The 12,132-nt window shown below is 28.2% G+C and overlaps 2 protein-coding genes across 2 annotated transcripts; both read left to right on the top strand.

Annotated features, from left to right (window-relative positions):
- Positions 1-1,297: 1,297 nt before the first annotated feature.
- LOC123904698 lies at positions 1,298-1,948 on the top strand. Its single transcript, XM_045954327.1, has one exon. The coding sequence runs from the start codon at positions 1,298-1,300 to the stop codon at positions 1,946-1,948; it is 651 nt and encodes a 216-aa protein (XP_045810283.1).
- A 7,726-nt stretch (positions 1,949-9,674) lies between these two features.
- On the top strand, positions 9,675-11,745 carry LOC123908375 (transcription factor MYB106-like). Its single transcript, XM_045958998.1, has 3 exons — positions 9,675-9,926; positions 10,075-10,204; positions 10,605-11,745. Exons 1-3 carry the CDS (start codon positions 9,794-9,796, stop codon positions 11,560-11,562), a joined length of 1,221 nt encoding a protein of 406 aa, XP_045814954.1. The 5' UTR covers positions 9,675-9,793; the 3' UTR covers positions 11,563-11,745.
- The last annotated feature ends 387 nt before the right edge of the window (positions 11,746-12,132 follow it).

Raw genomic sequence — 12,132 nt, 5'->3', positions numbered from 1 at the left:
ATGATTTACGGTTGTGGTTGTCAGGGATTAACAACTTATTATATGACGGGTCGAAAATAAAAATATAATAAAATTAATTATTTAAAGAAATTTAATTTATATGTATTATTAGTGTAAAATTATTTTATATATGCATTCAATAATATACCGACACATCATGTATGGTAATTAAAAACACATAATGTGTCACATTCATTAAATAATGTGACGAAGTATCGTTAGATGTATGTGTAAAAAATCTTTACACCGACATTGTACAACAATTAGGGAGGTGTATTCAATTGAGATTTCAATGGATTTTAAAAGACTTTTTTATGATTAAAAAGTCTTGTGGTATTCAATCAAGACTTTTATAAAAGTTAAATAAATCTTGTGGTATTCAATTAAGACAACCATGATTTTTTTTTAAGGCAACAAAATCTGTTGGTATTCAATTGAGATTTTTCATACTTTTTAAAATGTCTATTGGTATTCAAAAGTCTATAGATTTTGATGACTTTTTTATGGAATGGATTTTGAGAGACTTTTTTGTTCAAAATACACGTAAAATACTTTTCCAACAATCCCACTCAAACCCTTGAGACTTTTCAGAATTTTCCAAGACTTTTCTCCAGCCGTCAGGACTACCATCATCAGGTTCTTTCTTACAACTTTGATCAATTTTTTCATACAGATCTGTCTGAAATTTGTTCATGCTAGAATTTTTTTCATATGATGATTGATTGTGTTTATTTGATCAATTTGATAGGATGATTTTTTCATATGATGCTAGAACTTTGATTGATTTTTTCATACAGGTTCATATGTTAAAATAACAAAAAAAACTTTGATTAATATTTTGATTGATATTTTGATTGATTTTTTCTGTTGTTTTTTTGGTATCGTTTGGATGTAATCATATTTTAAATAATACTTTTTCCAAAAAAAATTCATATGATGATTGATTGTGTTTATTATTATACTAAGGGATTGGAAAAAAACACTATATGAAGTATTATGTTTTTACACTTTTTTATGTTACGGTTCTTTTATTTTATATATATTATTGTTATTATTTTGATTCAAAAAAAACACAATCTTTACTGTTCATTGTTTTTATTTTATATATTATTGTTATTATTTTGATTCAAAAAATCACTATTATTACTTGTCCTTTAATTACAATGTTATTTATTAGGTTTGATTTTTCTATTGAATTATATATTATATCGGTGTATAGTTGTTATTACACTTTCGATAATTAGAAAATCAGCTATCAAATAATTAGTTTATTATATGTATATATATTAGCGATCAAATGGGAGACTCACAAGAAAATAATAGAGGAAAAAGTAAAGACAAAGATGATGTAACTTGGACAATGGAGGAAACCAATGAGTTGTTACATCTCTTGGTGGATGCTATGAATAGGGGGATGCGTGATGCTAATGGATCACTTAGCAAACAAACTGTAGAACGGTTAATACTTCCTGAACTAAATGCTAAGACTAGGTTCCCTAAAACTTATAGTCACTATTTGAGTCGGATGAAGTGGTTTAAGAACCAATATAACATGATGTCAACACTTATGCGTCACAACTCTGGTTTTGCAGGTCATGGTAATGACCCTGAAAATGAATTATTCAATCTTCGATATGCGTCCTTAAGGAATGTGATTGAGAGAATATTTGGTGTTTTTAAATCGCGGTTCACAATTTTCAAGTCTGCGCCTCCATTTCCATTTAAGGCACAAGCGGAGCTTGTGTTGGCATGCGCAGCACTTCATAATTTTCTTCGTAAAGAATGTCGTTCAGATGAATTTCCAGTCGAACCTACGGATGAGTCTTCATCCTCATCTTCAGTGTTACCAAATCATGAAGACAATAATTATGAACCCATTGTTCAAACACAAGAGCAGGAACGAGAAGATGCAAATTTATGGAGGACTAGTATAAGTTCAGATATGTAGAGAAATGCTACTTAGAAAATCATGGATTTATAATCACTTTGTTACTATTTTTTTAGGCAATAATGAATATTTCTATAAAAAATTTCGTTTTTATTTGCTTTATTCAAACTTTAGAATTTATTTATGTAATAAATAAAAAGTTAGAATTATATGCACCAAAAAAAAAGTTATCATCCTTTTTATTCACTTTTGTAATTTTCTTTTGCTTAAAATTCAATGAATTCTTCAAAATTTTAAAAAATTCAATTAGTTATTCGAAATCATAAAAATCTATAAAGTAGTTTGAAATCTGAAAAGTCTGTATTGTAAATCCATCAAAATCCTGTTTAAGAATCTTGATTGTAAAAAGTCATTTAAAAAAAGTCATTTACAATCCCACAAAATCAATAAAATCTCACGAAATCTTTAAAATCTTCAGGATTTTGTTTTGCCAAAAAAGTCTTTTAAAATCTCAATCCAATACACCCCCCTTAAACTCTTATTTATAATATGTTTGTATGCTACTATAAGAATAATTATTTTGATCTTTAATTCGCGTCAAAAAAATTATTTTGATATATTTTTTTGTTGCATAAAAAAATTATTAGTTATTTTGATTTTCAAATGTATCTTTCATTTGTTAGTTTGATCTTCAAATATGCATTGTCCAAATAATTACTAATACTCCCTCCGGTCTTTTTTATAAGGAACTCTTTGGGGAAAAAATTTGGTCCTTTTTATAAGAAACTTTGACTAATTTTCAAATGTTCTAAATGTTTGATTTCATTTATGTTCTTTTATTGATTATGAAAGAGAATATTAAAAATAAGTAAATTAATTGAATTAAGAGTAATTAAATAAGGGTATATAGGGAATAAATTTAAATTTTTAAGAGTATTAAATGAAAATAACTATTTACAATGTGTTTTCTTGATCTCTGTAATTTTTTCAAAGTGTTGTCATAGACATATTTAAGAATAGGGTGTTGTTAACATGTGCATATAGGGCACATGTTAAGGTATCTTAATATAGAAATTTAACTTTTAATGATACAATAATTTAAGGTGAATTCTTCGGTACACGTATTATGTGGACGTGTACCGATACATTGCTGGGGTGGTTAACAAATGGCGAGCATTTAATGCAGATTTTGTTTCTTTATTAAGTTTTCTATTTTAAATGTTATTTTTTAATATTTGCAAATGTATCCTTATATAATCATCAATTATGGTATACAATAAATTAAAAAATGCATCAAATCTTTAACCTATATTTTCACTTTTTTTAACGAGAATTAAATATTTTAATTCATAAGTTTCTTTTTTTTTTACTTATAAGTTATTAAAATGTGTGTCCTTCAATTTTTTATCATTTGATTAAAATGTGTATCAATATGTATCCTTCGAATATTTCAATGCATAAATTAAATGTGTATCCTTATGTATCCTTCAATTTTTTATTAATATTATTAGTTTATAAAGTTTAATGTTGATTTATTTTTTAACCATTAATACATATAATTTTTAAAATACATTTATTTTTTTTGAAAAAAAAAAACTGATAGTAATTTTCAATATGTGTATATATTTTTATTGTAATACTGTTAATTTTTAATGATTCACAATATTTTTTAGGGTTAAATAAGTTTTTTGTGCAAAATTACTAAATTTAATTTTTTATCTTCATAAAATAATGTTATGTTTTCATCCCTACTAAATTTTTATGTATGCAATTTTAGTTATGTTATTTAAGTTGATGTATATTTATGATTATTTTGCAAATATGTATAAAGCATTATTAAAAGTTTGTCCAAACATAAGGAGCTTAAAATTTAATTTGTTGGTTAAAATATTTGTTACTTTTATCCTAATATATTTTGATTTAGAAAATTCATATTTAATTCATCTCATTTTGAAAAATACAAAAGTTTTGTAAATGAACTTTTTTATATTGTTCTATTCTAGACATACTTGATTGTCGAAATCTAGCTAGTTGAGGTTTGATTGTCGAAATTTGAATTCTTAAGTGTTTCTCATTCCAATTTGGTCAAATTAAAGTCAAATTGAATAGTCAGATTGACAATATTTGATCTCCTTAGTCTCTTTTAGTCTAGTTTGATGTAACTTAACAATCATTTCGTAATAACTAGGTTTTTTGAGTAATAATTAGTCCAACAATATATGAGATTGAATTGTTAGATTGTTGAAATTCAACTTCTTAAGTGTTTATTATTCTAATTATGTCAAGTTGAACAAATTGACTGAAATGAATTGATTCCCTTAGTCACAATTGAGAAAATTATTTGAGACTTAACAGTCATTTCATATGAACTAGGTTTCTTGAGTCATAGTTAATATAACTAGTTAATGTAGAACTATAAGATTGTCCACATTTAGGGCCCGTTTGGTGTACAAGATAAGAGACAGGATAGGATAACTGTATCATATCCTGTCTCAATCCAGTGTTTGGTGACACAGCAGGATATGATAAGTTAATCCTGAAGCTTATCCTATCCTATTTCTCTAGTTAAAATCCTTATCCTAAATTTGAGCTGGGTTACCAGCAGCATAGGATAAGAAAAAAATCGTTGATTTATTCTATAAAATATATTTTAAAATAAAAAACTAAAAATTAATAAAATAATTTGATAGTAAATTAATAATAAAATAATTAATTTTTAAATATATATATGTGTGTGTGTTTTTCTCACAAGGGTAATTTTGTAATTTATATAATTTAAAAAAATCAAAATTCTCCTAAAATTACAATATTTTAAAGTAAAATAATTATTCAAAAAATTGCAAAATAGGAATATTAATTTAAATTTAATAACAACTTAAATATAATTCTTTTGCAATGGTAGTTTTATTATTTACATATGAGATATATCATATATTTATTTAGCTTATCTAACATGTATAATTGAGTTATTTATTTGATCATGATTCATATAAAAAACTTAATTTGTTTATTTTCTCATGATTTGTATTTAAAATTTAAAGTTATTTGATTACTTATTTATATTTTTATTTATAAAATTCAAAGTATTACAATATAATTTTTAAAAAATAACAATTGTTTTACAAGGGTGATTTTGTCATTTAAATATGTTATGGATCTTATCATATTGGTATGAACAAGTATGTATTAAAAATATGATATAATAGTTATCATGTTTGTTATCCTGTGTGTACCAAACACAGGATAGGATAATTGAGGATAACTGTTATCCTGCTGATATCCTATCCTATCACTATCTTGTTGTATATCCTATCCTGTCACTATCCTATCCTGCGCACCAAACGGGCCCTTAAATTCTTAAGTTTTCTATTCCGGTTTGGTCAATTTATTTCCTTGGTTCTTATCAATAGAATTGGTAGATGCTTAATAGTTTGTTCTTAGTAATTAGGTTTTTTGAAATAATTTGATCAAACTAGTTGATATTGAGCTGTTATACTGCCAAAAGTTTGAATCATGTGTGTGTCATTCCAATTAGGTGGTGTTGAATTGTTTGAGAGAAAATTTGATTTTCTTAGTCACTTCGTTCGGTAAATTATTTTCTTAGTTGATATTGGTGGTGAATTTTTTTTTTGACAAATCACGGCCGGTAAAATTAGTTGAGAATAACTATTTATTTTTTTGACGTAGAGAATAACTATTTATGAAAAAACAATTTATGAAAATATAAAATTCGCTAGGTAAAACTTATAAATTAATATAAAATTTAATTTATTTGTATAAAATATTTTAATTTTTTTTATAAGAGTTATTTTAAATATTTTTTTATAAGCTAAAAAATCAAAGCAAAATATGATTTGGTCCATAGGGATTCTTAAGTAACAAGTTTTTTTTTTTTTTTGAGGTATAAGTAACAAGTTAAATCAAATAAAAAAGAAAAGAAAAAGGATAGATTATTCAAAAAAAAAAAAAAGTAAAATAAGAATTGGTCCATGAGGGGTTTGAACCCACGCACGACCATGGATTGACAGAGAGAATACATCATATCACAAAGCTTAAACCCTGAAACAACATCCCTGACCCCTTCCACCGCACAGTGAACAAAATTCAGCAAGATCCTTCAACTTTAATTTTCTTAATTTTCTATTAAAAACTCAACAATATCTTTCATTGATCTTTTACAAAAATAATCTCCTTCTATATATAATCATGGTATCACTCTCACACATTCACACAACAAAATATAGAAAACAGAGAAGAGGATCAATTTCCCCAAAGGTTGAAAAATCCTCAAAATAGAATATTAAAGAACAGAGAGACAAGAAAACCCTAAAAGCATTATTTCGGCGGTTGTTCTTCCGTGGAGAGAGGCGCCGCGCCGGAGTGAGACCAAAATTGAAGAACAGAGAAAGAGACACAAGAGAGAGAAATAAATTGTTTCACAGAGAATAGAGCTTTTGAAAAAATTACTGAAACATGTTTTATGATTTTAAAATTACAATAATCTCTGTGGGTGTTATTTTGAAAATTTTATAAATTAAAAGAGTAATTTAGAAAACTTATATTTAAATAAGTGTTGAAATTACATGTTAAATTATCATTATATGTGGACCAATTAAAAGTATACACCTTAACGGTGTACCGGTACACATCCACATAATATGTGTACCGGAGTGTTCACCATAATTTAATACTTGAAAAGTTAAAATTTAATGCTTCAACATTTAATACTTTCTATTTTTGTTTTCTTAACATGTGTTTTTTGTCCAAATAATCTACAATATATGAAAAGAAGATATATATGAAATCACTAATTTGCCCATTTTTCATTTTTTGACACATCATTATTTTCAAGGATATTTTGTGTCATATTCGAAAGTTAATAACTAATTTCAATATTTTAATATTTTTCTTTATGTGGTCACTTTCATTTTAATATTTTAATATTTTGTGTCATCAATACATTGGTAAGATATTTTAATAATTAATTTCAATATTTTAATATTTTAATATTTTCTTGAGGTGGTTTCCCGATCTTTAATAATTTATGCAGGACCTAAATTTATACTCATATATTAATGGGAGAACCTATTTTTTTTCTGATTTCTACGAGATTTATATTTTTAATCATATATTATTAATGTGAGACCTATATTTTCAATAACATATTAATACGATTGTCTATTTTTTAATAATTTTTACGGGACTATATTTATACTCATATATTAATACACGGACATAAGTTTTTTGGCGATTTTTACAAGACCTATATTTTTACTAATATATTAATAAGGTAACCTATTTTTTTTCATAATTTATATATTAATACGGTGACCTAAGATTTTTTGGTGATGATTTTACCGTTGTTCCTTTTCTATTTTTTTTTACCAAATATTATATCATTTCTATTTTTTATCTTTTAATCTACTTTTCAATAAATTTCATCTTACCAAATGAGGAGCGGCAACGCCGCGACTCCCGTACGGGTGTGCTGCTAGTTACCAATAAAAAAACTCACTAGACAAAGTATTCGAAAAATCATAAATAGAAAATTTGGGAAAAGAAAAACACAAATGCACATTATACAACCACCGCCGCTTTAAAAAATTGGAACCTATGTTGCCCGGGTGCGGGTACGGTACTGGTATCCGATACCGGTATCGGTACGGGGTACGTCATTTTTAGAAAAACTAAGGTACGGGTACGTCCCTATAATTTTTTTAAAAAATATAATTATATATATCAAATAATATAGTTATATTGTTAATACAAATAATTAAACATAAAAAATATCACAACACACTTTAAATGTAATTTAAATTGTTCGAAACATCAAAATATGAAATTAAAAATCAATTAGCTCAAAAAGAGTCAATTATTTCCCTCTTCATCATCACTAAAAAGAGTGACCTCTAGTTAGGTTCACCGCGAGAAAGACTAGCAATTTCAAGAATATCAACTATATATTAAATAAATCTCATTCATCTCTACGAATATCCCACGTTTTTGTTGCACTTTCATTATAAGTATTAATATTTCTCTTTCCTGAGAGAAGACGAAAATTGGTATGAATAAAAACTAGATCTTCATCTCTCTTTGAATTTAGTCTATTCTTTTTCAATGAATGAGTGAATAATTCCGGCGGCTATTTTGTTATTGTTTTTAGGCAATAATTGCTACTTTATATTATAAACAAATAAAAAACGTAAATCTTCCTATAAAAAAAACTAATAATAAAAGAAAAAGGAGAAAAAAAATCGTGTTTTTTTGGATTGGTGTACCACGCGAGTACCACAGGTGTACCACGTGTGTACCCGTTGCAAAAAAAAAAAAAAAAAAAAGATACGGCGTCGGTGCGTACCGGGGGAGTACCATACGCGTACCGGTACCCGGTACGTACCCGGTACCAGTACTCGGTCTAAAATGGAGTACCCATGCAACATAGATTGGAACTAAAGCTTCAATATTTGTGAAAATCGCATAAATTTGACACTATATAATTTCTTTAATTTTTCAGATTTACAATTATACCTTTTGATACAAATAAGGATTTAATTGATATGCACCGACGGTGTAAAATAATTTTACACTGTCAACCAATACCAACCATGTTTTTCGCCACATCACCCCACTTCACCCCACTTCCTTAATATGACATGGCAAAATGATGGTTGTTTATTGGACGATCGTGTAAAACTATTTTACATTGTCGGTGCATATCAATTAAACTCTACAAATAATACCCAAAAGAAATGTGAAGAAGGAAAAATGGGAGCGGAAGTGAAAAATTGATTTGATATAACATAATTAGTCAATTAGATGGCTCCTTCGGTGAGATGAATGTAATCTAATTTTACATTGGATTTTCTTTTCAATCCAATGTGTTGAACCTCTTCCAAAAATAGGTGGGAGTGTTGATTTATGAAACTTTACGTTTTCCAATTTATTTCCTTCTTCTCTTCATCTCCTCTTCAAATTGAGGTATAATGGCAGAAAAAATGCAAGTTCCTCCTATGGATGAGGAGGGGACGCCATTAAAGTGTCAAGTATGTGATCCGTGACCACTTCATGTTGCCATTAAACGACGTAGTATAGTATATAACCTGATGATGAGAAAATAGCAACATCCATAATATTGTAAGAAAATAGCAACATTGATTGAAGAACTGAAACTGTCAAATTTTAAAATAGGATGACCAATTCTGCAAAATGGTGAAAATATAGGACTAAAAGTGCAATTAAATCTAATATATAATAGTACTGGTAATCCCTCTGTCCCAATTTGATTGACATAATTGACTATTTCACGCATGCCGATATATAACTTTGACGATTAATATTTTTAATTGTATTATAGTAAAAATTATAAAAATTTGATTTTTTTTGACAATACTCATCGAGACAAATCAAACAAAATCTTATATGCTAATATTTATTTTTGTTTATTAGTAGAAAAATAAGGTCAAAGCAATATGTGTGAATAGTGCACAACAGTCAACTGTGTCAATCAAATTGGGACGGATGAATTATATTTAAGACGTTTTAAAGTTATAAAATAAAAAATTAAATTAATGTATTACTAAAAAAAAATATATTAATTAATGTGTATAGCGAATAATATGATCGTTATAACTATCAGTTATGCAGGTACCGGTGTGGAAAATAAAGATACAGAACCTCGCTTCAAAAGTAAGGTAAAGAGCATAATAATTACTTGTACAATCATATTCAATGTTAATCCTCTATATAACGTCGCTCCCCTATACTTCACTATCATTGAACAATTTATTGCTTACTTTGTTTTGTGTCCTATACTGTCTTTTATTTTACCACTGCTAGCTAGTTAGATTTTGTGCAAAACAAATCTCCCAAACAAACTTTCCATTTCCATTCTATAGAGTCTGAAAAATGGGTAGGTCACCTTGTTGTGAGAAAGTTGGATTGAAGAAAGGACCATGGACTCCTGAGGAAGACCAAAAACTCATTGCTTACATTGAAGAATTTGGTCATGGAAGCTGGCGTGCATTACCTGCCAAAGCTGGTTAGTACTACTACTCCCTCCTGTCCTAAATATAACAGAAAATCCACTTTTTAGATTCATCGACAATCTAATGTATTTGGTTTATATATTTTCTATATGATCGATAATATATTTCTTGTTAACATTTTTGATATATTAATTGAAAAAGGGCTACAAAGATGTGGAAAGAGCTGTAGACTAAGATGGACTAACTACCTCCGACCTGACATAAAAAGAGGAAAGTTTAGTTTGCAGGAAGAGCAAACCATTATTCAACTTCATGCCCTTCTTGGAAACAGGTAATTGTTTTTACTTTTTCTACCAGCATACCACATATAAAGCAAAAATAACAAACACTTTCTCATATGAATGAATGATTATTAATCAGCTAAACTTGGAAAGTTGACCCAAAAGTTTAAAATAGTTCAATCAAAATCCCATATCTTTTCACAAACATACTACCCTTAACTAATATCTTATTGGTCTAACCGGTAAGGGACTCGAAAAAATGACGGATCGATGGATACTTTGTATCTATAACATGGTTGTTAAGAAAAGAAACACAGGTCTCTCAGATGGTCAAAATATCTATCGTTCTGTGTATACATAACAGAACGATGGATATTTTGTATCTCCAGAGTATGTGTATATAGATGAGTACATATGTTTAAGTTTGTTATGATTGGTGTACACACACAGATGGTCTGCAATAGCAGCTCAACTTCCAAGAAGAACAGACAACGAGATCAAGAACTATTGGAACACACACCTCAAAAAGAGGTTAACAAGAATGGGAATAGACCCTACAACTCACAAACCAAAAACAGATCACACATCAGCTGGAAGTTCCACTTGCAATCAGTACTCCAAAGACTCAGCTAACCTCAGCCACATGGCTCAATGGGAAAGTGCTCGTTTAGAAGCTGAAGCAAGACTTGTTAGAGAAACCAACAAATTGAAAGTTCAAAAACAACTCGAATTCGAATCCTCCAGACCACAAGCAAGACTATTTCTCAACAAAATCACACCACTTCAACAACCTTCACTTCCACCTTGTCTTGATATCCTTAAAGCATGGCAGAGTTCATGGTCCAAACCAACAACAACAACAACAACAAAAGATGAAACAAACAACAAAGTGCATAGCATGTATGCTATGATGTTATCTAATGATGAAAATCTTGAATCTCCAACATCCACTTTAAACTTCCCTGGAACAACTCTACTTCCTCTGCCTCTTCCTCTGTCTCTTCCTGTTTCTGTTCCTATGACCAACAACATTAATGTTGTAGCATTCAATCAAAATTTACTTCCTTTAACTGATCAAAGCACCAATAATGATGATGAGATATGGAAACAATTCAATTTAACCAAACAGAACACAACAGAAACTCATGATGATCATGACAATGTCAATAACAACAACATGTTGAACTTTCAGCAAGATGATGATATAATGGCGGCTGTGGAAGCATTTAGATCATGTGGTGGATTTGACAATAATATTAACACCCCTCCAATTTCAACAAATGTTCTTCATGAAAATTTGGATGGAAGCATGATGTGTAACGTGAATCTTGAAGAGAATAAGCATTATTGGAATAGTATACTTGGTTTGGTTAATGAATCTGATGACATAAACATTAATGTCCAATGATAAAGTTATCATTATTATTATAGATTATAGAGTAGTAGGGAGTAACTAGGTAGCTAGCTAGCTAGCTAATATTAGCTGTTTGGCTATATGACTTAATTAGGCTACTTCGATGAGTTGATAATGTCTGCTTCATTATTGAGACCAAAAATCATTCCCTGTTAGTTGTCTTACTGTTATGTTACCTTAGCCTCTTCTTTGTAGTTCTTGTTTTAGGAAACAAAATAAATGTTATTTAATTACTAGTAGTATTTATCAATTTCAATACTATATAGATAATGTATCCTATCACAAATTTTAAACATTAATTGCATCCCTACTAATTATAACATTGTTACATATCAATCATTCCATTCAAATTTCTTGCTAAGAATAGACTTTATCAAAGAATTATTAAAACTCTGATATCCCTTAAATATTTTGAATCTATTAGAGTTCCGTCAATATTGAGATGGGGTGCTATAATCATTTTTTCTCACAAATTAATATTAAACTTTGACTTTATGAGATAACATGTGGTGCCTCCTCAATTTTGTTTGTTACATATCTATGACGTGTTTTGTGTTAGAAGAA

Source organism: Trifolium pratense, linkage group LG2, assembly GCF_020283565.1.
Source record: "Trifolium pratense cultivar HEN17-A07 linkage group LG2, ARS_RC_1.1, whole genome shotgun sequence".
Lineage (NCBI taxonomy): Eukaryota > Viridiplantae > Streptophyta > Magnoliopsida > Fabales > Fabaceae > Trifolium > Trifolium pratense.
The sequence above is the reverse complement of the archived record's forward strand: the minus strand, read 5'-3'. Positions and strand labels throughout refer to the sequence as shown.